This window comes from Lepidochelys kempii, chromosome 19 (genome assembly GCF_965140285.1).
Source record: "Lepidochelys kempii isolate rLepKem1 chromosome 19, rLepKem1.hap1, whole genome shotgun sequence".
Lineage (NCBI taxonomy): Eukaryota > Metazoa > Chordata > Testudines > Cheloniidae > Lepidochelys > Lepidochelys kempii.
This window is the reverse complement of record NC_136398.1, coordinates 13,037,597-13,065,242: the sequence shown is the minus strand read 5'-3', so window position 1 is coordinate 13,065,242 and position 27,646 is coordinate 13,037,597. Positions and strand designations below refer to the sequence as shown.

The 27,646-nt window shown below is 52.0% G+C and overlaps 1 protein-coding gene across 16 annotated transcripts in view; it reads right to left on the bottom strand.

The window, feature by feature from the left end:
- The window catches only part of PTPRU (protein tyrosine phosphatase receptor type U), a 321,138-nt gene that overhangs the window by 209,420 nt on the left and 84,072 nt on the right, over positions 1–27,646 (bottom strand). For all 16 annotated transcript variants that reach the window (XM_073317468.2, XM_073317470.2, XM_073317476.2 and 13 more), the window contains exon 2: positions 5,468–5,596. In XM_073317468.2, coding sequence (XP_073173569.2) covers positions 5,468–5,596 — 129 coding nt within the window. The remainder of the gene's footprint in view (positions 1–5,467; positions 5,597–27,646) is intronic.

Genomic DNA, 27,646 nt, shown 5'->3' with positions numbered 1-27,646 from the left:
GGTGACCACTTAATGATCACACCAGGGGCTCGAGGCCGTACCCGAGGAAGGCTTCCCGGCTCTTGGAACAGAGAAATGGCCTTTGGGAAATAGAAGCAGAAACAGAAAGCGATTTGGGCATCCATCACCTGAGGGACACAAGAGGCCAGAGCTCTTGACACCTGAGAAAGGTGGATCCCTCAGCCCAGGGGGAACTGAGAACTGGCTATTGGTGAGAAACCTGCTGAGACAATGATTGTAGCTTGCTGAAGTTAAGTTTTAGTCACTAGAAAGCGTGTTGTGTCTGTAACCTTGTCTGTCTCTTTCACCCTCACTTGAAATCACTTGAACCTGTGGTCGTTGTTAATAAACTTATTCTTGTTTTATTACAAAACCATCTCAGTGCTGTTCTAGCAAAGTGTGGGTCGGCAGCTAACCTAGCAGGCTGATGGGGACTCCGTGTCTCTTTGCAGGCCACAAACTTAATAACTTCTGTGAGTGTGCAGTCAGAGGGACTGACCGCTGCAGAGACGTGTCTCTGGGGAGCTGGGGTTCACTGATTGCTAACTGCAAGGCTAGGTTTGGACGGGCAGAGTCCTACAGAATATGCTGGCCAGGCTGGCATGGCGGGGGACTGCTACAGAGTTTAGCAGCAACAGCAAAGCTCACTCCTGCTGAGGCAGAGCGGTGACACGGTGGCTCACAGTTCTGAGGGACCTGAGCAAGACATCACAGTGCCACGGTGATACAGCTTATAAATAAGGATGAGTCATAGAATCATAAAGTATCAGGGTTGGAAGGGACCTCAGGTCGTCATCTAGTCCAACCCCCTGCTCAAAGCAGGACCAATCCCCAATTAAATTATCCCAGCCAGGCCTTTGTCAAGCCTGACCTTAAAAACTTCTAGGGAAGGAGATTCCACCACCTCCCTAGGTAATGCATTCCAGTGTTTCACCACCCTCCTAGTGAAAAAGTTTTTCCTAATATCTAACCTAAACCTCCCCCACTGCAACTTGAGACCATTACTCCTTGTTCTGTCATCTGCTACCACTGAGAACAGTCTAGAGCCATCCTCTTTGGAACCCCCTTTCAGGTAGTTGAAAGCAGCTATCAAATCCCCCCTCATTCTTCTCTTCTGCAGGCTAAACAATCCCAGCTCCCTCAGCCTCTCCTCATAACTCATGTGTTCCAGTCCCCTAATCATTTTTGTTGCCCTTCGCTGGACTCTCTCCAATTTATCCACATCCTTCTTGTAGTGTGGGGCCCAAAACTGGACACAGTACTCCAGATGAGGCCTCACCAATGTCGAATAGAGGGGAATGATCACGTCCCTCGATCTGCTCGCTATGCCCCTACTTATACATCCCAAAATGCCACTGGCCTTCTTGGCAACAAGGGCACACTGTTGACTCATAGCCAGCTTCTCGTCCACTGTCACCCCTAGGTCCTTTTCTGCAGAACTGCTGCCGAGCCATTCTGTCCCTAGCCTGTAGCAGTGCATGGGATTCTTCCATCCTAAGTGCAGGACTCTGCACTTGTCCTTGTTGAACCTCATCAGATTTCTTTTGGCCCAATCCTCCAATTTGTCTAGGGCCCTCTGTATCCTATCCCTACCCTCCAGCGTATCTACCTCTCCTCCCACTTTAGTGTCATCTGCAAACTTGCTGAGGGTGCAATCCACACCATCCTCCAGATCATTTATGAAGATATTGAACAAAACCGGCCCCAGGACCGACCCTTGGGGCACTCCCCTTGATACCGGCTGCCAACTAGACATGGAGCCATTGATCACTACCCGTTGAGCCCAACAATCTAGCCAGCTTTCTATCCACCTTCTAGCCCATTCATCCAGCCCATACTTCTTTAACTGGAGAAGGCCGGTGGGAGGGAGGAGAAAGGGAGCTGGGATGAACATGTTCCATACTCAAAAGGCACCGGCTCATCCTGTTGGTACCTGAGCTCAGAGGAGGGGAGGAGACAGACAGACAGACACTGCAGATGCACGCAGAACCCACCCGCACCAGCCATCCCAGAAGAAAAGCCATTATATGCTTGACATGATGTGATTTATCATCCTGCAGGTGGCAGCCCTGGCCCGCTTCCTGCCCTCAAATTCTCTACCCTGTCTCAGTGGCCTCGTCTCCCACAGTTAATGGAGAACATTATCCGTACAGCTACCAGAATCCAAGGGCACCGGACTCTGATTCTCCACCATGCTCATGACTCTTCTGGGGGAGTTCGCTTCCCTTCTCCGTCTTTTACTGTCCCTCTTCACTTTCCGTCTTACCATTCGTTCTTCTTTTCTTTTCTCCCTCTTGTCTCTTGGTCTTTCTTTCCCACCACGTCTCTCTCCCATTCTGTCCTCTGTCTCATTTTCAGGTGGCTTTGTTTTAATGGTTATTTATTTAAAGGTACAGCACACCCACTGACCCATGCACACCCCCACCCTTCCCCACACACAAGTAGAAGGAGCAGGCCACAAAGACCGATCCCCTCCAAGTGTCCCTCTCCAGATCAGCATGAAGTCTGCAGTGGCTGCCTAGATTGTGTCTGCTCCGGAGAGCAATCTGGGAGAGCAGGAAGGGAACAAAAGGAGGAGCAGATGAAAGGAGGGGAGAGTTTAGGGAAGGGGGGAAATAAATGGAAAACAAAATAAAGCACCAGTATGACCAAGCTGGCAAGATAAACAGCCCGTGTCAGATTGATGGAGCAGTAAAGAGCTTTCTATAAAGCAGTTAATACCCGAATAAAAATCATTTTTACTACTGAGCTATAAACCAGCTTCTCTCTATCTTCTCCCAGACTCTGGTGCCAGACCCGATCTCCATGCTCTGGGCTGAGCAGAAGGAAGCTGAAGCATCAGGGACTATAACTGCAGGCTGTTCAGATACTGCAGTGAGGAGCACTGTGTCTATCACCCATCACCATAGCATCTGGGCAGCTCAAAAACATTTGTGAATTCAGCCTCACACCACTCCTCCCAGTGGATCAGTATCACTAAGCCTTTTGTTATAGATGGGGAACTGAGACAGGGAGGTGATGGGGGGGGTGTAACTTGCTTGAGGTCACACAGAGTCTAGGCTAGGAACTGAACTAAAATCTCCTGAGTCCCAGCCCGCTGCATTCACCACAAGGCCATCCTTGCTATTGAGATGCACCCCTTGACAGAAATCCACAAAACACATCCTAGTCATAGAATCATAGAATATCAGGGTTGGAAGGGACCCCAGAAGGTCATCTAGTCCAACCCCCTGCTCGAAGCAGGACCAATTCCCAGTTAGATCATCCCAGCCAGTCATCTCCAGGAGTTCAACCAGCATGAGACAGGCCCCAGGAAAATCACGACACTGGCTTGGAAATCGTGCATTTTAAAAATAATACACTTTGGTTTCTTGGTATATTCCTTCCCGGTTTCAAAGCTAGTAGGTCACACGCACTTTCTGGTTTCAATGCTTTCTCCACAGCCACGAGGGCTAGCAATGTGCATTTCCTCTTCACTGAAAGGTGGGCTCCTCCCACATTCACCTGGCTCCGGAAGCTGGGGCCTGAAGACCAAATACTGCGAGAATCGCGATAAAATGAAAAGAGCCAGTAACACTGTGAGCACGCACCCCCCTCCCATCGGAGTGCAGGCTGCTCCTTTAAAAACCGCCACGATCCCCTCGCTGGAATAAAGGCAACACAAATAACTTTTTGAAAACGAAAACGTTCCTTTTGGAAACTAGCAATGGTTCATGTTTGGCGAGACGGGGTCCTAGCTGCAGAGGCTCTGGCTCCCTAGTAGATGGAGCGCAGCGTCCAGCAAGCACTGCTCTTGGAATCACAGCATGGCTGAGGAAAAGGAGACTTGGGCTGAACAGGGGGACGCTGTGGAGATGCAGAATAGGGCACAAGGTGCTCCCACCCCCGTCTGACAGCTGCGAGGGGTCTCCTTCGGGTGGGGGAGGTGGGGTCAGTGTCAGGCCTTGGCTAGCAGGGGGCATCCTGCCACCATCACCCCAGCCTGGAAACTGGAAACCACAGACAAGCCTCCATTTTGCATGGTACCAGTGACTGCAGGCAGTACAGCCCTGTGGGGTGGATCCATGTGCGGCAGACAATACACATGGCTCCTGTAGAATTCAGACACACATGGGGAGCCGGGCTAGAACCCCAGACCTTCGGCTCCAAGCCCTTGACCCCTAGAGAGTCACTCCAGCTAACACTGGCTATAGGTCCCTTATCCTGTCTGTGAGCCCAGCCACTGGAGGCCGACATCACTCACAAAGCCAGGACTTCCCACAGCCAGGTTGGATTGTGCCAGCGTCCCCATCTCGGATGCCCCATGGGACACGCTACGGCAGGCTCAGCTGATGGCCATCCCACTCAACCACATGGCAAATTCCTATCCCTGACCCAAGGGCCAGGCCAGCACACCTCCTCTAGCAGGCTGAGGCTCCTGGGACGAGCAGGGCTCATCCTCGCAGTGCAGGGCATCACACATATCTGTGAGACTGAGAACTCAGCACACGTCTGACACCAGGGACAGACTCACAGCCTGTCAGGTGCTGCTAACCGCAGGCGAAAACAGTGGGTGCCGCAGAACCCCGAAAAGCCAAGAGGACAGTCCCTGTCACTGCTGAGCCCATCAGCCTGACTCTCCGTCACACTCACCTTGTGCAACACCTTCCAGGCCGTGCAGGATAAAGCCAACAATACAACCTCGGGTGCAGGGACTGAACCTTTGCAGCTATTGCATGAGCCACAGGCCAAGAACTTACAGGCAGGAATTAGCCAGTCAATTCATCTGGGGGAATCACATGTAGCTCACGGGGGACTCAAGAAGGGAACACAGCGCAAGCGTCACCCAGCAGCACTCGCCTGCACACCTGCTGGCCACAGCCCGGACCTGATCCAAAGATGGGAAGAGCAGCATTGCAGCTTTGTTACTCCAGGACGCTGCACTTGGCCCATTCTCCCTCCCCACCACACGCAGGCATGTGCCCTTGTGCGCACCGCATGAGCGGGAGTTACGGGACAGGGCCTTTTATCTAAGACAACGAGGGGAAAAAAATACTGCTTGCAAGATCTTCAATGATCAAAGCACAGCTAAACTTATGTCACTTAGCACCTGTATCTTTCTCTCTTGGAGGGTTTCAGCTAAGCATTAGTCTCTCACACACACACACAAAGTATAATTTCATGCTAAAATGGCATCAAGAAAACTGCACATAAGAAAGAAACAAGGTACTGTCTTCCAGAGAGAGCACAGCATGGGTGTCTCCTCTGTAACAAGCTGCAACAACTCTGAGAATAGACGGGCTGCTGCCTCGACAGACTCCGTACTGCGGATCTGCTCCTAGCAACTGCGGGAGCCAGTGGGGAGGAGGTGGCCTGCTCTGTGTTTGGGCAGGAGGGGATCCCATAGGTCTGACCTGTGGAAAGTTCAGAGGGGCTCAGACTGGGAGGTGTTAATGGGAGATCTGGGGGATGGGAGAAGATGACTCACCATGAGGAAGGTCAGAGGTCAGGTGAGGCATGACATAGCTCCGGATTAGCTCCCACTGAAAGTCGTCGTCCTCCCGTTGACTGTACTCACACTGGTTTAAATCCACATCTTCCTCGAAGGTGCAGCCGGCTGCCGTGGGGAGAGGGGGAGAGAGAGAGAGAGAGAGTCAGTGCCATGGGAAATGCAGCAAGCTTGGCCGCAACGGGACAGCAGCAAAAGTGCCAACGGGCCCAGGTGAGAGAAAGGAAAAAACTTCATGCCTGGCTGAAACTACCTGCCAGCCCCCCTCTCAGATGGCATGAGGCAGGCAGACCCCCCAGGGCAGGGCTACGGTAGGAGAACTGACACTTCCTCACCCTGACAGGACTTGACTTCTAACCCTAGACATAACAGCAGGCTGACGTGCGAATCTCCACTCCCCGGACTTCACAGGGCAGGTCTTGCAGCTAATACTACACACAGATCCCAACATGCGCGCGCACACACACACACACACCCACACCCCCACTCCCCAGCAGACACAGACCTACACACACACACAGATCCCAACACAACACAAACACCTCAGCGGACAGAGGCCTCCCCTCTTTCTAAAGCCACCTTCTCCCCTTTAAGCTCCCCACAAGCAAGCCCAGAATAATGCCCATCGTTCCCTAGCCCAGTCCCACGTCTGAAGGGGACCTGGGGCTGACAGGGGCACTGAGAAGATTATTCAGAAGGCAGCAGCTGGAAAACCTGGATCATTTAAGCTTTGCATTGGTGGCACTGAGCCTGCCTTGCCCTCCTACAGGCCCTGAAAAAATGAGACACCGTGCAGAAAGATGGATTTTTAAATGGAGATAGCCAGGTTATTTCTTGACCCCATAGCAGCGGAACTACAGGGCCAGGGAGGGAGGCGGCACAGAGCTGGGCAAGGCCCCAGTGGTAAGGTCAGCTCTCCTGTTCACACCCAGGCAGGGATCAATCAGGATGGATGCTGCTCCAGCCCTCCAGCATCCTCCAGAGCAGCTATCCTCCATCAGGAGAGGAGGGGCAGGGAATACAGGATATGCACACATACAGGATGTAGGCAGCTACTCCTCCTATGGGGGCTTATTCTAATGCAGACCATAGGGGGACCCCATGTGGCGAGGCGAGGCAGCCCAGGCCACGTTAGGGTAAAGCATTACACCAGAACTAACACAGGTGATCGGCACCTGGCTTGGCCTACCCTTCAGTCCCTAGCACACATTCAGACCCAGTCCTCATCAGCTGCGATGGGGCCCCATCCCTCTTGCCTGCAAGGAAGCACCAACAAGGATGATGCAGCTAAACTCAGAGCCTGGCATTGCTGTTTGTCCCCAGGGAGCTGCCAGTGGTTTTCGGGGACGATATTTAAGCTGTTCTATCCCGGACACGTGCAGTTCAGAGGGGAATAAAGTGATGGTTATGAGGAGTCTGTTTTAAATGCAGCATAAAACGGCAGCCGGGTGACCAGAAAGCAACAGACACGGAATGAGACGTTTAGTACCAAATACAGCCAGGATGAAACACAGACATGGGAATGGCAGTCTTCGGGGGCAGACGGGGTCATGATCCCCTTGCTGATTGGTTATGTTTCATATCTAATCAACCAGCCTTAGAAAATAATGAACCGCCTGTGAGGCTGGAAGGGAAGGCAGGTTGCATGCCTGGTGAACCCCTGCCAGCTTTGGGAACAAAGACACCTCTTGGACCCACGTTCTGCATCGCGCAGCTGTATGATCACTGCAGTTCACACATGGGGAGGAATGTAGAGACAGCACCGATCACGTTTGGATCCAGAGCAGGTTTGGGTCCACACCTGCAGCAGAGTTCCAGGATGCTGAGATTATCTGGGAGCAGTTTGATTGGGTATTATAGACATAGGGGACAGCCACAAAATGTGGATCTGAATTCTCACCCCACTCCAAAGTTCAGGGGTAGGGTGATCAGAGCCAGTCTCAAGTGCAAACACCTCAGCTACCCGCCCACATCCCTATCGCTGCAAGGCCAGCTGTCACTCACAGCCGCTGGCCCCCAGCATTTTAAAGTGAAAGACAACAATGGTCATAATCTTATCTCAATGGAATGACGTACAGCTCCGTGCATAGCGCTAATGGGGCAGAAGGAAGGAATAGGGTTTGCCAAAAGGGTAACGTTGGCAGAAGGCAAAATGGGGGGAGGGGTCCCAAACTTCTCGAAAGGGCTTTACAGAGAGCAAAATAAAGCAGAAAAGTCAGGCTAGAAACCAGGTGTCCTGCTGCTGAACACTGAACACTGCACCCCACTGGCTCCCTCGACTGCAGAGCGGGGAAAGGCACTTGACTGAGCATAGCTAATGCCAGCAAGCCTGGTTAGAAAATGCCCAGAAACACCGGCGCATACGCAAGGTAAACCAGCTTTGTGATTCCGTCTGATATAGCCGAGCGCAGTCCCTAGCCTCCCACCCCCCTCCAGCCTGCAGAAGGATGGCGCTCTGATGTCTCATCCTATGAATACTTCCCCCATGGCCGGGACCCGGGGTGCTTTTATGTTCAGTCATCTGTGCACCAGCCAAACCAAAAAAGGAGCTGGGGATTTGATTTTGTACAGCATGTAACTGGTACAGCTTGGCTTGTTAAACACTGACCTATTGTTCCATTAAAGCCACAGATTAGACGCAGGCTAAGGCTTCGGTAATAATTAATACCGACCCCCTGGGCTGAGCAGAGCAGCCCATTAAGAAACCCCTGAGCAAGCACAAAGAACAAAGGCAAATACCCCATAAATAGGCCGGTGTTCAGGCTCTGCCCAGCCCTTTTTATTATTTCATTCGCTTTTTCCTATTTTTCCACAAATTACATCAGCCAGTTCTCACCGGGGCTCAGGAATCTGTGCTCAGTCAATTAGCAGCTTCACTAGGGCCTAGCATGGAAATTGCTACCCAGGCAAGTACCAGGATGGCTCTACAGCCTGTGGGACATGCGGGCCAGAGCACGGGGCTTGGCACCACTAATGCCCCGGAGTGGATTTCCCTACTCCTTAAGCAGGGAGCAGTGGGTTCACAACCACAGGCCCGGCCTGCCCCCACATGCAGACAGGGAGCAGCCCCTTCCAGCCAAGAGCCTATTGATGGGTGCTGGCTGCTGTGTGCGCGCTTTGTGTGTGCACACATGCTGCTCTTCCCACACACGCCAGTGAGCATGGTGGCATGCTCATTCCACCACGTGCCAGCACCCCAGCGCCCACACAGCTCGCCCCTGGCACTCACAGACAAGGGCACTCCCCTCAAACAGGCACCCATGAGCCCCACACCTCACATGCATATACACGGCCCCTCAATACTCACTCACACGCTATCCCCCAACACACACAGATGCACCGACACCCCAACTCCTTGAGGCGCAGTCTCCCCTATACAAAGGTAGCTCCGACCACCCACACATACACACCTCTGCACCCAGTTGAACTCCACCTCTCTGTGCGCCGTGGTGGGTGGCTGGATACTCAGCAGCAGCTGGGCTGCAGCAGCTCCAAAACCAGCCTGGGTATGCCCAGGGCCCTGAGCTATTCCTCCAACTCCACCACAGAGAACAACTCGTGTCGATCCACCCTGAACCAGCCTTTGCCAAAGGCCACCACAAGGCTCTGCCAAAGTTCCCATCCCACCGGCTAACTAGACGCTCCACCACAGAGGTGGCTTGGTCCAGTGAGCAGGGCCCCAGACTAGGACTTGGGAGATCTGGGGCTACTCTCAGCTCTGCCACTATCCAACTTGGGCAAGTCCTGTCCCCTCTCTGTACCTCAGTTTCCTCTCCCAGCCTCTCTCTAGTTAGATTGGTAACTCCTGGGGGAGGGGCGGCTTTCCACTCTTTGTACCTAACCTCAGTGTAACTGGCAGAGAATTTTAGAACTGGAAGGGACCTCAAGAGGTCAACTAGACCAGTCCCCTGCACTTATGGCAGAACTAAGTATTATCTAGACTATCCCTGACAGGTGTTTGTCTAACCTGCTCTTAAAAATCTCCAATGATGGAGATTCCACCACCTCCCCTAGACAATTTATTCCAGTGGTTACCCACCCTGACAGGAAGTTTTCCCTAATGTCCAACCTTGCTGCAATTTAAGCCCATTGCTTCTTGGCCTATCCTCAGAGGTTAACAAGAACAATTCTTCTCCCTCCTTCTTGTAACCACCTTTTATGTACTTGAAAACTGTTATCGTGTCCCCTCTCTGTCTTCTCTTCTCCAGACTAAACAAACCCAGTTTTTTCCCCTCTTCCCTCAGAGGCCATGTTTTGGTTGCTCTTCTCTGGACTTTCTCCAACTTGTCCGCATCCTTCCTGACATGTGGTGTCCAGAACTGGACACAATACTCCAGTTGAGGCCTAATCAGCGCAGAGTTGAGCAGAAGATTTACTTCTCATGTCTTGCTTACAACACTCCTGCTAATACTAATGGCATATTAATGGTATAATTCATTTACATCCATGTCTAAACCAATGTAGAAAGCCAGTACAAAAGGCTTTGTGGTGTAAGATCGGCTATCTGCAGTTGAGTTAAACCTGGTCTCAGCTGACTTAAGATAAACAAAATCTTCCCTCATAGGACTAGGGAAGACAATGTGGACGAGAAGCTGGATATGAGTCAGCAGTGTGCCCTTGTTGCCAAGAAGGCCAATGGCATTTTGGGATGTATAAGTAGGGGCATAGCGAGCAGATTGAGGGACGTGATCGTCCCACTCTATTCGACATTGGTGAGGCCTCATCTGGAGTACTGTGTCCAGTTTTGGGCCCCATACTACAAGAAGGATGTGGATAAATTGGAAAGAGTCCAGCGAAGGGCAACAAAAATGATTAGGGGACTGGAACACGTGACTTATGAGGAGAGGCTGAGGGAACTGGGATTGTTTAGTCTGCAGAAGAGAAGAATGAGGCGGGATTTGATAGCTGCTTTCAACTACCTGAGAGGTGGTTCCAGAGAGGATGGTTCTAGACTATTCTCAGTGGTAGAAGAGGACAGGACAAGGAGTAATGGTCTCAAGTTGCAGTGGGGGAGGTTTAGGTTGGATATTAGGAAAAACTTCTTCACTAGGAGGGTGGTGAAACACTGGAATGCGTTGCCTAGGAAGGTGCTGGAATCTCCTTCCTTAGAAGTTTTTAAGGTCAGGCTTGACAAAGCCCTGGCTGGGATGATTTAATTGGGGATTGGTCCTACTTTTGAGCAGGGGGTTGGACTAGATGACCTCCTGAGGTCCCTTCCAACCCTGATATTCTATGATTCTATGAGGCCTAGTGGCTAGGACACTGGGCTACGAGTCAGGAGATTTGGGTTCTAGTCCAGGCTCTGGCCTGATGGGCGACCCGGGGCAAGTCAGTATAATAAGGAAAACCACACTGGATTGCCTTGCCAGGAAGAGGAGTGCTCCCTGCCCCCTATGCAGCAGGGGGCCCTGAACTGCAGGATCACACTCCTGTTAGACACAAATTCCCCTGCAGTCAGGCTCCTCCAACCGCAGGGAGCAAGGAGGGCTCCATGGACCCAGAGCAGACACAGTTGTGTTGCACACAGGTCTCCCCAAGGCCACCAAAAGGCTCTGTCCCACCCAGTGCTGCTGGATCTGCACCCACCCAAAGGCAAAGCAATATTCAGTGCTGACAAATGGACAGGGTGCCTGCCTGCACCCACAGCTCATTTAATACAAGAAATGAACAGAAAGTGGGTCCCAGTGCGCTGGAGTGGGTGCCTGCCACATGGGCAGGCTGCTGTCCACACCTCCCACCTGATTTAAGGGCCTGGCTAAAGGGGTGAGGCAGCACACGCATCAGCACATTAATCCAGCTGGCAGTTCTTTGAAGCTACACCAGGCTCTCCCCTTGTGCCAGCCAATACAGGAATAATAAAAGAATCACTTTTTTAAATGCATGAGTGCAACATTGATTAGTCTCCTTAAAATGCCTGGGTATGTGTCATCCCAAAAGACCCCCCAAAGCACTTTCTAAATAGCACACAGTACATACGAGGAATGGCTTCGCCTGCCACTACAATGCAGCCACCTTAGGGGTGTAGCATGGCAGCTGCTTAAACAACCCACAGCAACATTGTCCCCACCAGTTTAGGGCAGGAAGTGAAGATGGGACTATAGTCCAGGGAAACTTCCAGGAGGGATTTATTGGGAATTGCATGACATCAGGATACCTAATTCAGGCCTTGATTTCCCCTACAGGACCATGGTGTCTCAGCACTCACCAGGGTCTCAGCTTCACATCCCACCCAAAAGCCAGTACCTCCAGGTGCACAGAGCCTGCCTACCAGGAGTAATACAGAGGCAGTAATGGCACCTGCTGGGTGACCAACAGCAAGCTGAGTTTTCATGGCAGTTCTCTCGTCGCATCCAGGCCAAAGCAGGCCCTGCTTCACTTACAAGAACAAACGCGAGCACAGCCACAAACGAGGGGCCGGGGCCACAGGGAGAGGAAAGGGTTGACGGTGCGTGCACTGCTCACCCCCCAGAGTTCCTCCCCGCACTCTCAAAAGCGAGCTCAGCCTCCGATGAGACGGACACACTTAGTGCAGTTTGGCTTAGAAAGGAAAGGGGGAGGAGGAGCCGTGAGAGAAGCAGATAAAATATCAGCATGCTGGAGCGAGGCAGCCGCCCCCTCATTCGTGAAGCTGAGCACGGACTGAAGCTTGGTGAGGGTACAAAATACTGAAATCCCGTTCCCCAAACACACGCATTCCCAAGGGGATTAGAAGTGGAAATACTTTGGGAGGAGGTGCAGGCTTTTCTTTGATGTTTCCAGCCGCATTTTACACCCACTAGGGGTTCAGAGAAGGGCCAGGAAGATGCAGAGTTACCAGGACTAATCCCAGTTCTGGAAGGGATTAAACCTTGTGCTCAAGGTTTAAACCCATCTCTGCTAGCGACCACAATTCAACCCATGGGGGGGTGGGACAGAGTACCCCACAGCTGTTATGGTAGCATTCTTCTTACACCTGTCTCTGACACATCTTCTGCTGGCCACCATCAGAGACAGGACAGTGGGTCGCGTGGCCAGTCTGGCAGTTCCAGGCCATCCCATTTTGGAGTGATTCCCCACCGAGGCTCAAGCTTTATGTTGTTTGCCTGTTAGGAACATCAGCATGAGATGCACAAAGAGGTCGTTTGAAGAACCACTGAAATACAAACACAGCCCTCCCACAGCTGAACTCCACGGCCAGCCAGCTGCCCTTCTCCGCGTGAGCGGCAGCAGGTAGCTTTGTTATGCTCGCAAGTTTTTATCAAAACATTTATTTAAAAACAGGTTGTTACAAGAACTAGAGCCAAGGTGCCAGACACAGGTGCAGTCTGGAGGATGAAACTCACGACTTCATGTAACGGAATGCGGCTGCAATAGGTGCACCAGGTTTGGCGTGCCCTCTAGTGGCAATTCTGATTATAGTACTACTTGGAACAGGAACTTGCCCGCTAATCAATGCTAACTAGAATCCTTAAAGGAAATTTGGGGTGAGCGGTGTTTGGAGATTGAATTGGAGGCCTCAATGCCTCCATCTTCCCTACAAAAATCCTGCATCTGAACACATTATTGCCATCCCCACGTGTTAAAAATAAAAGCACGAATCAGGAGCCCACAAGTTATGAGATTTGCTTAAAACCATCAGATTACAAAAATACCTAGGTGCTGGCTGTACAAAAAGACAATCCCCGCCCCAAGGTTTTTCCAGTCTAAGCATCAATTGAAAGAAATAAAGAACAGTGAAATCTAACAGTTACTTTGCAGTTTATGTTGGTGACTGTGGACAGGTAGAACCATTTCTTTGACTATTTGTCAGAATCAACCTTCCCCACTCTTCTCCCCACAGCAACAGTTTTCAAGCTTAACTGTGGTGTATCCTGCATCCAGCCAGGTACTAGACGCTACAAGCGTTTTCAGATCTTCCCGCTTTTACTGCACCAGCTTGAGAGCAACTAAGAAATTATCTAAAAAAGAAAAGGAGGACTTGTGGCACCTTAGAGACTAACAAATTTATTTGAGCATAAGCTTTCGTGAGCTACAGCTCACTTCATCGGATGCATTCAGTGGAAATTATCTGTAAGACTTTGCACCCAAGTTATACTGTGGGAACTGGTGATGTCACATAAGAACGGCCATACTGGGCCAAACCAATGTTCCATCTAGCCCGGTATCCTGCTTTCCCACGGTGCCAGATGCTTCAGAGGGAATGAACAGAACAGGACAATTTATCGAGTGATCCATCCCCTGTCATCCAGTCCCAGCTTCCAGCAGCCAGAGATTTAGGGAAGCCCACAGCATGGGACTGCATCCCTGACCATCTTGGCTAACTGCCATGGATGGATCCATCCTCCAGGAACTTATCTAATTCTTTTTTGAACCCAGTTATACTTTTGGCCTTCACAGTGTCCTTTGGCAAAGAGTTCCACAGGTTGACTGTGTTGTGTGAAGAAATACTTTACAGCCAAAGCTATGCAGGAAATAGCAGCTGGGGCATAACGAGGAGGAGGAGAAGAGTTTTCAGGTGGGATAACACACACTTGCCTGTCCCAATACGTGTTTCCCTATTTAGTGCCCTTACAAAGGGGGCACATTTGCAGCCCAGCCAGTAAATTAGCACAGGGCAATGCCTGGGGAGCCAGGTTCTGCAGGGTAACTGAGACCAGAATCTGGCCCACCGCATTCTGAACATTTTAACAGTCTGGGATTTACGCTCTTTCAGGGCTTGTTCTAGAGAACAGGCAGGAGGGGCATGAAAATATAAAATGCAGATAAGGGCAGGTTCTGCCACTTTCTCCCACTGCCCCCATTCTGCTTTTAACCCCATGTGTGTTTTGTTAATGCACCAAAGGTAGAAAATGAACACAGCTCTCGCACTGGGCCTTGCCAGGAGATGGATTTGCATGTAAGCAGCTCTGGGAAGGCAGCACTTTGGAGAGAAGCTCTTAATGAGTTTTCTGTGTATCCCCGGGGCGCTGCACCACAGCATGCCTGGGCCACCACCCACCCGAGGGCACTTCCACCACACAGAGACGGCGGACGCTGGCAGACACCATCTCGAAGGGCAGATTCCCATTGCCTGCCCTTGTTCACCGTCCCTCCAGCACCACTATGTTAGATGCTGCCTCATTTTCCTGTTATGAGACAATGGGGAATGTCGCCTTCTTCTAACACTGAACAAGGAGCTCTGGGATATCAGGATTATCCCTAAGGCTAATGGCCCTGCTTCAATGTAGAGCTTCTACTTAGAACCTTCCCCAGGCCTCCCCTCCCCTGGCTTGCTGGTACAGTTTTAAAGGAAAAATACATAGCCAGTAGATTCTGCTCATTAGCAAAACTGATGTCATCTGAAGGTTGCCAACAGGCGGAAGACAGGCTTGCAGGGCTGCAGCCTGGGAAGACAGCGCTGGGATGTGCACAGTACCTCTCCCTGGAGTCCTGGAAGCCTGTGGCTAGGCAGGGAGGCTGCGGGCCTAATCAACGCTAACTAGAATCCTTAAAACCTCCACAGGGAGGTTTGTGAGGCTTCAACCAGGGAAAGTGCATGAAAAAGTTGTCAATAAGCAGTGTTGAAGTCAGTGGGGTGGGATTCCAGCAAAACGTTTCTATTACTGGGAAGTTGTTAATATCAGGATTGCTGTTAACCAGCAACAGCTGTAAACACACACACACACACACACACACGTGTCCCCTCTTGCTCCACATTTCCAAGCCCCCAGACCCTTTCCCTCCTCCTCTCCCGACTCCAGAGCACTTGTTCGCTATTTTCTTTTACTCCGGACAGAAGCCCGTGCTCAGACCCTTGGCCAGCACTGTACAGGAACGGAGTTCGAGTCTCCCAGCGCGCCAAACTGCAATGATGGGGAGGGCAAATTCCATGCTGGCTACACCACTTTCCATGGGTCAATGCCACCTTCCTGCTCCCTAGGGGTAACCGCTTTTCCCTGGGGCTGCCCTGACCGCTAAGACAGACTAGGAAGCTGCTGCACCTACGGGAAGCCGCAAACCTCCTCTGTATTCTCTGATTAAATCTAGCTGCTCCTCTGAGCAGTATTAACGGTGGGGACAGCACGCCGCAGTGTCTACATCATGCCGTCAAAGCTCAGGAGCCAGGCCCTGAAAACCAAGCGATTAAGAAGAAAAAAACCCTCATGATTTTTAAGCCACAAGACCCCAAGCCTTCTGGTTCCTGAGCCTTTCTGGGCCACGCTTTCAAAGTTTTGCGCTGCAACCATGCGGGCTAAACCAACTTTTTCTTTTTTAATGAAAGTTGCTGTAAATCACATGAGTCCAAGCACGGGGGCTTTGGGAAAACCATCAAGACTCACAATAAAGAGAGCCAAAGCTGGCAACCCTGAAAAGCAAAAGAGAGAAACAAAAAGAATGAGAAAAAAAAAAGGGGAACCCCCCGAAAGCAGATGAAAGAAAGAACTATTAAGTATGAAGAGGAAACCCACTGCCAGCAGGGTCCTTGCTGTACCCCCCTGCATCCCCAGCGGAGTTTGGCTCCTTCATCCTGTCTTAGCAAAGGGAAACCTGGGCACGGAAGGTAATTTAAATTAACAGCAGTCAGCACAGAACCACTCGACAAGCAGAGGACCAGACTGGAGGAGGGGCCGTTGGAAAAGAACAGCCGCCCGCCCTGCCTGTGGGGTCAGAGCCCAGGCTCGGTGCTTGGTTTTCCCAAAAGGGGGGGAAGTTTTATGACAGCTCCCTGCAGAGCCCAAGCAGCGCTGGTTGGCAAGTAGCATGCCATGCCTCTCACCTCTGGGGTGCCAGTTTCCCACCAGCTTGGGGCAGTGGAGACCAAAGCTTGTTACCACCTTACAGCTGTTTGATGACCTTTGTGAAATGAGTCTGCTGAGTCTCAGCCCATGTCCCCATCTCAAAAGCCACCGCACACCTGGCAGATTAGGTGAATTAACAGGGCTTTTCCCTCCTAGCTTTGCAGGGAGAAAGAATGGCCTAGTGATTAATGCACCAGACTGTGCTGCAGAAAATGAACATTCAGTTCCCCGCTCTACCACAGACTCCTTGCGAAATTTCGCACAAGACTTTCTGTACCTCAGTTTCCCCACTGCAAAAATAGTGATTGCAGGCTTTGCTTGCCTCCTGTGAGGCAGCATTCTTTCCTCTCTCCAAGATGCTTGGTTATTTGTTTGGGCTCCCCAAGAGGACCATCACCTCTGCCAGTTGCTTCTGAAGATACAGAAGCTGCTATTAGCCAAATCGAAACATTTTCACATCCTTGCCTAGAAACTGCTTACCTCTGATCAAGAAATTGCCAGTGAAAGCCTGTCATTCCATCTAATATGTTGCCATAATGAAACAATTTTTGCTAGTCACCAGCGGAAGCTTAAAATGCAATTATGTGGAATAGATATTTCGCCAGCTAATACACAGCTGTCCGAGCCAATCAATCTCCCCTCCTTGGACAGGTTGATTGTTATTGCTCTTTATGCGTGGGCCTGTTCTCTCTTCCTCTCCCCCGATCTATAGCTGAAATGAAGCTAGGCTGGGTGGGATGCTCCGTATTGCCAACAAATTTGTACATAAATGCACACGGCCTTGAAAACAGCTTCCCTGGTAGACAGCATGAGAGATACAGCAGCCTGCTGCACTTTGGTGCTTGGCCATTAACTCTTACACAGCTGCTGGAATGGAAAGTGGTTAAAAAAAACCCAGCTAATTGTTTGTACTACAGTAGCAAGTAAGGCCACCACAAATTAAATCAGGGCCCCATTGTGCTAAGCACAATGTACTATATGTACGTGCATATAGTAAGAGACAGTCGCTACCCAAAGGGGGGGGGGGGGGGGGAGAGATAGCTCAGTGGTTTGAGCATTGGCCTGTTAAACCCAGGATTGTGAGTTCAATCCTTGAGAGGGCCCATTTAGGGATCTGGGGCAAAAATTGGGGATTAGTCCTGCTTTGAGCAGGGGTTTGGACTAGATGACCTCCTGAAGTCCCTTCCAGCCCTGATATTCTATGAAAAGGGTTCACAGTGTAAACAGACAGCAGTGGACAAAGAGGGAAACCAAGACACTGAAATCCACTCAAGGTGATACAGCAAACGAGAGGAAGAGCCAGGATTAGAATCCAGCTCTCCTGATTCCCAGCCCAGTACCTAAGCTACTAGACCATAATGGAGATCTGGCGTGATCCAGCAACCTTTAAATCCTGCTGACCACTTCCTAAGCCCCTATCTTCTCTTTGTAATGCACTGGCCTAGTGCACGTGATCACAACTCCCCTAATGGCTTGTTCCAGTCATTATTACAGCCTGCTACTCACGGCTCAAGGAGCCCTCCTTTAACTCAAGCAGAAAAGGCTTGTGCTTTTGTTATTAAAGGTGCCAGGTTCAATCCCCACTCCTGGAGGGGGTGTATAATTATGCACCCATGGTATATTACAGGTGCATTACCATTAAAGTCCCGTGGCACTATGCACAAAAGAAGACTATTTTCCCCTTATGCACCAACCAAAGTTCCTCACCCAAATCAGACTGTGCAAAAGTTGGCTGCTCCATCCACCCCAGCGCTGGTTGCATTTCTGTGGCCCTGCCATGAAGAATGTCAAGGTGACGTTTTGATTAATATCCCACCTTCCCTCCAATCTCAGCAGCTGCTCCTCTCAGGTCAAGGCTGATTCGAGGGCAGAGGGGCCAGGAGGAGCTGCATAGACTGCTCCATGCCCTGTGGATTGCTAGAGCAGGCGTGGCCTACAGGCCTCTTTCCACTGCAAGACTGATAGCACCGTAAAAATTAAGATTAAAACAGATGAATTCCAATGTCCCAGCTATAGATCTCATGGCCGCTATTTAGAAGTCATCATCTTCCATCAGCCACGGAAAGAGAAATAGAATTAGCCCAGTCCCCAGTTCCCTGCCATGCCCAGGGTCAGGTTCATAGGCTGAAAACCTCAGCTCTAAGCAGAGCTTTCAAAAATCAAGGCTTTTAGTCTGCCTGGGTCTGAAGCATCAGCAATCGCTGCTTCACCAGTCATTCGTGACCAGAGCAGCCAGGACTCCTGGGTTCTGCTGCCAGCCCTGCCATGCAGAGTTCAAAGTACCCATCTGTACAATGGGGATAGTTATATCCATCTATGTACTGGGCAAGCAGGAAGCCCTGTCAATTTCATGTACAAAATGCTTTGAGACCCTCAGATGCTGGGTGCTCACACCATCCAAAATGCTTGGACTTGCGCTCGCTCGGCTCTGCTTTTGCAGTACTTAAGCAAGCGAGGATGCTGGTTACCCTGACCAGAAGGGGAAGCAGTTGGGTAAAACACCAGTTGAGAGATGAACCGATCGTTTCCTTTCCCCACACCGTGACTGAGCAGGTATCAGGCGGTTTGGAGGAGTCCCCAGTGGTTTCAGAGTTGAAGATGCTGGCCTGTCCTTCCAAATTACAATCATTAAGCACCATTTTGCGCATCTCACCCAGCCCAGAGGACCAGAAGACCCAGGCAGCAGTCTTTCTTCATTATACATCCCCATGATGTCTACAGGAGCTTTGCTAGAACAACATCTGTCCTGGGAGTGCATTAGCACATGTCTGTGTGTGCTTTCAATAGAGGCCACATGCAGATGGGCTCAAGGCTGCTCTCGTGAGATTTACAGGTCAAGTCCACGCTCACTGATTGGTTGAATCCTGTTGTTCAGATGAACATCCAAGATCCCCAGCTGTTGAGAGCAGCCTAACACTCCCCCCTAGCGAGCAGGTGGGCAATACGGCAGGATAGCCACATTCACCCACTGGAGCACCTGCCACAGTGAAATCAGCTGGGAGCTCCTGACAAACCGCCATGGGAGAACTCCGATTCGCCATGCTCCCATTGATCGAAAGCACCTGATTGCCCAACGGCTGGTTATGGGGTTATCCTGCCAGAGCTCGTAAACTCTACAGGCCGTCCACTTCCCATGCAAGCCTGCCCCCAAAGTAGCTCCCCCCGTGTGGAGTTTAGTAGCTCCAGGAGTTGTCTGGTCAATAACAGGGAGGCCTGGATGATCCAGACTCCTGGTTTAGCAGAAGGTTTATGCGTAGCCTTAGCGCTAGTGTGAAACGAGGTTCTGCTGCACTTAGGGATGTCTCGTACACGCTGAGAAAGGCAGCGGGCAATTCTGACACCCAGAGCTGTATGATGAGTCTGTTCCAGGGTGCGACTCTCAAGTTCCTCTGAGGTTTGTTACATTTGGGATGGTGGTTGAGCAACCCCAAATGCACGTTACCTCCCCTCCACCCCATTGGAGCGAGCCCTGCATGGGAACTCTACCAAGACCTCCCACATCACAGCTCGAACCACAAGGCAACCCAGCAGGCCACGCCAATTAACTTGTATGCAATGTACAACCATACAGACTCTTGCCTAGCCTACGGACTGATCACTTGGCCAGAGGGCTGGAAATTAACACTGTGAGCTGCGCACTGCATCCATTGACCAAGAGCCAGGCTGTACAGAGCGTTGGCCGGTCAGCTCCTGGAGGTTACGGCAACCTCGGAGTTGCCTCTTTATTTTGTAGCATGCTCCAGGGGTGGGATCCGTGCACTGGCTGCCAAGGGCCATGCTAGTCCCTGCTGGCCATGGCTCAACCACTGGAGCTGCTAGAATTCAGACGGAGGTTTCTGCCCATTGAGTTGAGCTTGCCTTCCCAGACAGCACATTGGCCTGGAAGGGTTGCATGGGCAGGGGGAAAAGCTCTATTAATAGCCTTGTTCAGGCAGCACCAGATTGCAGGGGGCTGGCAAGGGCCCCAGCTGGAATGACATCATGCAACCCCAACCCTATGAGAGGAACCGCGGCGCCGCTCCCAGGCACAGGCAAGCAGAAGAAATTGCTACCTGTGCACCTGCCCGGCCCTATCCCTGGGCAGACAGAACTGAACCCATCCGCACCACGCCACTGGGAGGAAGAGAAGCAGCCTGATCTCCATTCCACAGCTGGGAAACTGAGGCACGGAGAAACTAAGGCCCAGATCCACAAAGGTATTTAGGTGCCTCACTCCTATTGATTACAACAGAAGTTAGGCCCCTAAATACATGAGGATCTGGGCCTAAGAAATCAGCAGCAGAGCCAGGAATGGAAGCCACGACTCCCACATACCAGGCCAGTGCCTTACCTCTTCCAAACTCTCTCACACCTCCTTGCCTGCTTCTTTCAAAGCCAGGCTTGCTTTGCAAGGTCGTTATTCCAGCGCTACTGTCCAATGGTCTCTGGGGAGTGGCCAGCACAGTTTGCCAGCAACGTGCTACGTAAGCAGGGCAGGCTGGCATGCGAAGTTGTCAGCCCAGCAGGGCCAGCATGTGCTTTGGCATGGCACTGCGGCTGTGCACCCAGTTAATAACAGGTTACTCTCCGGATAATGCTCGGGGGGGGCAGGACTAAACTGGGGGGTTAATGTAAGTAAGAAAGAAAGAAGGAAAGACAGACTCGGGAAGTTAGAAGCAGCAGAGCAAGGAGTGCCAGGGCGCCCCAGGGGTAAGAACAAGCCAGCACGTGCCCAACACAGCAGCATTCCATGCCCGGGCCTAGTCTTACTGCAAGACTGGCAGCGTATGGAGTCGGGTGGCGACTCAGCCAGATTCCAGACGTTCCCAGCTTTGCATTACCGGCCGGTGGGACACCCAGATGGCTATTTCAAGTGACTGGGTAAAAAAGGCTCTTTCTTCAAGGACAGACCTGACCCTTCAGAGTCAGGACAACTAAGAATGGGGAGAGGCAACCGGATTCTATTCCTCCCTGGACATCAACAGCATGGCTTCCCAGGGGAAGCATGACCCGGCCTGGGGGATTCCCTTTCTTTCTGGTGAGATAGGGGAAGACCCAAAACCTTTTTTCTGCTGCAGCAAGGGGTCACAGTCGGGGAAAGGCTGAAGAACACCCATCCACAGATTTGTCCCCCATGTGCCAGTTGCCACGCTCAATCCCACCCTTTTCCGTGCTGGGGGACCCCAGTCCTGTGCCTGCAGACCACATGCCACGACTGAGAATGCCCACACCAGCTAAAGGTCCCAAGAGTTTGCAGATCTGGCAGTGACCAGAGAAACGAGTAGTTCCTGGTGTACAGAGCATGTTTGATCTGCAGTCAATAAACCAGGCACCTTGCACCGTTAGCTTTACAGTGTCACTGTGGTTTCGGTTTAAATCGAGACACACGCCCGCCCATGCACTGTACGCTGAACCTGCTGGAAGGACACACGGTGGACGCAGCAGGGACTGACTGTCTGGTGAGCTGTGGCCCAGTTTCCAGCCGACACCTCACATCAGTCCCACGGTCACCAGGTCACGTCAGTCCCAAGTGTGAGCCCCTTACTCAGCAGTGCACCTGGCTGCCTGGGTTTCCTTCAGAAACAGAGAAGGAAATGCAAAACTTAGAAAAAAAACAACTTCTTAGCTACTATCGACCCCACCTTACAGATGGGGAAACTGAGGCACAAAGCAAGGTGAAGCGACTCATCTGAGACCACCCCACTAGGTCAGTGTCTGAGGCACTGGCCCATCCATTCCCCCCTCGATAGGCATTATAAGGAGACTCCAGCCCAGCAGTAACTGAAAGGGACAGCGGGTTCCAGTGCAGAGACGTCCCAGGCGGGGAGAGCGGGGAAAGCTTAACCCCAGGCCGGGGTTGGCAGGAGGGGTGGAAAGAGTGGAGGGCAGGCGTTAGCAGGGAAGAGCTGTTCCAAATACTAGGGGGCAGCAGGAAAGATGGCATGGGGCAGATAGTGGGAGGAAAGCGGAGGAGAAATGAAGGAGGAGAAGAGAGGAGGAAGAAAAGAAAGAAAGAACAAGCGACCCTGTGCAAATGACAGAGCCTAATTAAATCCTGCACAGACACTAGGAATATGGATGGCTGCCCAGGAGTCTGCCTTGTGCTTTTTGATCTGTTTAGTCTTTGGGCCTCATGCTTGAAAGTTAATTACACACTTAAACCCTTTCAGTTTAACCTAATGCACCACGGGAAATGTGCCATGGGTTTCTCTTTTCTTTTATTGAGCCACCTTTAAAAGGCTCCCGCGCTAAAGGGCTTGACGCAGTCACGGATTTGAACACAGGCTCCATTATCCTGACATGGGCTTGTTCTACTTGGGGGGCAGGAAAGCGGAAGGGTGAAGCGGAAGGCTTGGTTCAGATACACCAGGGGGATGCGCTCTCTGCCCGAGATGCTGCCCTGACACCAGAGAGAGCCTAACCCACAGCAAAAGGGCTCAAAGAGGAACCAGCCGCCTGCCTCCAAACCTCCAGAGCAAATGGAATGATGCCAGAGCAGAGACCGTAGGAGGGGATGAAGGTCAGGACTCCTGGGTTCTATTGCCAGGTCTGGGAAAGGGAGCAGACGTCTAGTGGTTAGAGCAGGGGACAAGGAGCCACAGGTCTGAATTCCTTCTGCTTTGTGGGGAGGTCAGCTCCACTCCCGGCCGCCGCAGCTGTTCCTCAGCGCAACCTGAGCGCTTTTTGTTCTGATGCTGGGTGCTGCATCAGGGCTCGGGCTGGGCTGGGCTGGGCAGGGCAGGGCAGGGGGCTCCCGCACGGGCATCTGACATATGCCCGACGCCAAGGAACAGGCCCCAAAGCAGCCAGCCCTCCAAGACAGCTGCCCTAGGTCCACTCGATGCATCCCCCACTGACACCGCACAGCGCGGCAGGCACAGCAGCCAGGAAAGAAAACACAGGTGACCTTTAGCAGTCTTGATTAATTTTTAATCGCTGGCCTTTCACAGAGGCTCAGGCAATCTTCGAGAGCCAGTACGCAGCCAGCGTCAGGACGCGACCCAGTGACATTTCCAGACAAGCCAGACCCTGCTGAAGAATGGCAGCGATGGGGCTAGTAAGGGGCAGGATGGACGCACCGCCAGGGGCTCGTGTACTCGGGGAGGGGGTCAGGGAGGAGTCCACGCTGGCCTGGCCCAACAGGACGACAATGGGATAGCACTCTACTAGGCGGTATTGTAGCTCCCAGAGGCACCACCAGAGATCAGTGCTAGGTGCGGTACGTACCCACGTCAGAGACGGCCCTTGCTCCAAAGATCTCACAATTGGAACAGACAGGAAGCCTAATTATCCCCATTGTACAGAGAGGAAACTGAGGCACAGAGTGATTCACGGTCCTGCTCAGAGACTTTAGCAGGGCCAGGACTAACTATGTGTCTCTCGTTTGGGATCACACTGTCTCTCTCATCTGAGCCTGGGCAGGTCAGAGACACGGGGGAAGGAGCACGAAGGCAGAGCACTCTGGCATTTTAACGACCATGTTGTCTAACCCAGCGCAGGGGAGGTCTCCAGGACACCGGTATCTTCCCCATCCGTACAGCTGAACCGTGCACAGGAAAGGTTAGTTAAAATATCCCAGCCTATGGCCTTCGGCTCTCTCTAATCCTGGCTCCAACCAGGAGAGGCCACACATGTAATGAGTTTGGATGGTCTCAACCGGCTCCCTCACTGTCCCCATTCCCCCACCTATATCAGAAAACTCACCCATCTTGAACAAGTCACCACTTGGATCCTCCAAACTGGGACAAACTCTGGGTCCCACAAAATCTAATAGCCTGGGGCCCACAGGAGAGTTAATCCGGCCCTGGGGGTGTGTGGGGAGGAGGGGAGGGGGGAGAAGAATTGGGACTGGAAGAGCAGGGACTGCCACGGCTCAGAAGTTAGGTGCCTGAGCCTCTCTCTCAGGTGCAGGACTGGAGTCGCAATGGGACTGCGGGTCAGGACTGAGGGGCGTCTGCAGAGCTGCCTGCAGGAAGCCCACTCAGCCCTGCTTTCTAGCATGTGCTATTCATTCCTCCTTCTCTTAATATGCTCAACTGGAGTCCCCGACCAGCCATTTCTCAAGGCTCTCGATTCTATCTCGACAGAATCAGGATTACAAAGGCTGATCCTTTCCCCCTCCAGGAACACGGCCCAGATCCCCACCCTGAGGGGATAAATAAACCCAATGACCACAGACAGTCAGCCTTTCAACTGCTGGGCTCCTCAGAACCCCATGAAACCTTCTTGCATCTCCCTCTCTGCCCCCACCATGCCCCTCCTGTGCTCACCGCACCTCTTACTTTCCCCTGGAATTAGCAACAGGATCCTGTACTCAGCAGGACACGTTACACCTTGCACTAGCTCCTGAGAATTCACACCACACACCAGGATCATTCAAGATGAGGAACGGCCAGCTTGGGCCACCATTCATCTCCACCCTCACGCGCTCAACAGCTGCCATGTGGTTATTCAGGCCCCTTTGGCTTCTTTATCTTCTCCAAATGAATCTCTGCCACGTGCGCAGCAGGAATATAACCAGGGCTTAAATTCTCAGAGTCTCTCCCGGAGCCCCTCCACCCCCAGACAGCTCCAGCTGAATTTAAGCCCTGAATATAACTGCGCACAAAAAATTAACCATATTAAGCTTGGGTGGGGTGTTAGGTGCTGAAATACCATGTTTTCATAACTCTCCAAGAGACTGGCAAAGGAAGGTAATTGTCACTAGCCTCATTTTACAGCGGGGGAAACTGAGGCACAGAGCAGTGACGTGGCCTAAGTCACACAGCATACCAGCAGCCAAGCTAGGAATGGAACCAACATATCCTGACTCCCAGGCCATGTCCTCAACCACTGGGCTACCCTTCCATTACCAAATTATTCTGCACCTTCAGAAGTAAGCAGTCCAGCTACCTAGCTGTTAGCGAGCATGGATGAGAGGTAATTGGCTGATGCAAAGTCTTACAGAGTGAGTCTCTCACACTGTGCTCTCCCAGGGAGACTGTTTTTGTTTTCTCTCCTCATTAGTTTCCTTAAAACAAGTCTCCTAGATAGAAAGTGTTTGTAAGGTTTATATTAAGAAAATATTACAAACAATAAAATCATCATCATAAAACCCATCTCGTATCTTACCTAGTGCTTTTCATCAGTAGATCTCAAAACTTCTGCACAATCCTTTAAGGTATTTACCCTCACACACTACTGCAAAGTGACTTGCCCAAAGTCACACAGTGAGTCAATGGCCAGGAACAGAAAGCAGCTCTCCTGTGTCTTCTAACTATGCCTAACTAACTCCTGTGTTTTCTAACTACTAGGCAAGGCTCCCTACCTTATACCTGCTCTGGGTCAAGTCTGTTGCTCTGCACGCAGTGGATTTCAGTGCAGACAGCCTGGTGCAGGCTCTCCCTCTGCAAGGCTGGGCAGGGCTTGACGTGGCCTAAGTCACACAGCACCATAAGGTGGCTGACACTCAGACCAAAGTGCTGCAGCAGGAAGAGCGTCCGTTCTTTCCTGCTAAACAGGCAGCCATGGGGTACTGGAGAAATGGTTCTGAGAAACTCTGGTCCTGAGTGGGAGCTGCCTCCCCACCCGAGGTCTCTGCAGGTGCCAGCTAAGGATGGGCCCGAACCAAATCCCAAACCCCTCCAAAGAGCAGATCCAGAGCCCGACTCTGTGGCTGGGGTCCATCAAAAGCCCAGCATGTTTTCCACACTGGCCACTACAGAATTGCCTCTAAAATCTCCATTTGCCTGATGATCACATCATGCAGCCAGGGCCATTTAGGGTACTATGCTACGCAGCAGCCATTCAGCACATCCAGGGGAATAGAAGAGACACCCCTCGTGCTCCTTAAAGCACAAGCCTTGGCCACATGAGCAAAAGAAGGGTGATACAGGGCCTATGACACACGGTTGAGCAGTTGTGGTTCCAGCCAGTAGAGGGCAGTGCGCACACACGCACACACACACACCCCTTGAATAGCCCTCGCTATCACCAGCTTCTCAGTGTCAGACAGCGGCCGACCCTGCAGCCTGCTCTACCTGGTCCCCTTGCCTTGAAAGGCCAAGAACTACCCAGGCTGCCGAGCCTGGACTGAGCCCCACTGGCAGATCAGCACCGGGGCAGTTCACCCTGTGCTGCCCCCAACCCACAGATACACTGAGATTCCCTCACCAAGGCTGTCAACCCGACTGTTGCCACCTGCACAAGACTGCCCGCAGGCAAGCGCCCCCCAAACCAAGGGAACCTGGTGCCCCCAAATCAGACCCTCAGTGAGCAAGGGACACCACGGGTTGTGGAAGTGAAAGGAGGAGGAGCAGAGTCAGTTGAGGGGAAATATATGTTAGGAGAACGGGCTGCATCTCATTGCAGGCAGGATATTTGCGGGCCCCGCGTCATCAATCACAGGAGTATACCTTCAGGATCCTTGCTCCCTGTGAATTACAATCGCCTTTAATGCAATCCCCTGCTTCAGCCACATGCTTTAATTTAAAGTGCAGCTGGTGGGAAATGAAAACCCAGCTCTCCCCCTCTCCCCCCATAACGACTCATTTCTGGGTCCCATGCAGCGAGGTCTCTATTACGCCGCCTCGTGCAGAGGGAGCTGTATTCGAATAGTTATTTAAAACATATTTCCTGTGCACATTCCAAAATGAATGTTCTTGGCTCCGTTCAGAAGGAACATTTCTCCTTCTCGAAAGGGCGCCTGGGTCTTGTTTAGGTCGCAAGTGAAGGGAGGTGAGAGGTACCCTAGGTCCAAGCGAGGATGTAGCATGGAGCTGTCAAGGGCTGGAATAGCAGGAGGCTGCAGGTCGGTATTGAGGGGCATCAACAGAGATGGGGGGTGTAAGCGTGTGGAACTCACCCATGCAGCGCCTCCTGCTGGTGTCATGGAAATTAGCTCTACTTCCAAGCTTGGAGCGCCCTCTGCAGGCCAGTGTCCCTCCCAGACCCGGTGCGCCTTGTATGCCAGGGTGCTGCCCCCTGGCAGTAACCCCTCACTTGCAGGGTCTCCCCCTCCCAGGGGAACCCCTCAGCCCCTATCCCTACCTCGCCTCAGTCGTAGGCTCCTGCCAGTCACCAGCTAGCCCCCACGCCCTGGGGCAGACTGCAGTATGAGCCACTCATCACAGGCAAGGCTGGGTTTGGACCTGCTGCCTCAGTCTAACCTCGGGCTGTCCCCTGCAACCCCAGTACCTGTTGGGCCTAATGTTAGGCCGCAGCCTGGGGCTTTCCTAGCTGGAGCTCCCCAGCTCCTCAGCCCCTTCCCCAGCCCTGCTCCAATCCAGGTACTCTGCTTAGGTCCCTGCAGCCAGGTCCCTCCCTCTCAGAAGCTAGAGAGTCTCTCTCGGGGGCGCCTGGCCCACAGCCCTTTTAGAAGGGCCAGCTGTGGTCTGTTTGGGGCGTGGCCACATCTGAGGCTGCCTCCCAATCAGCCCAGCCT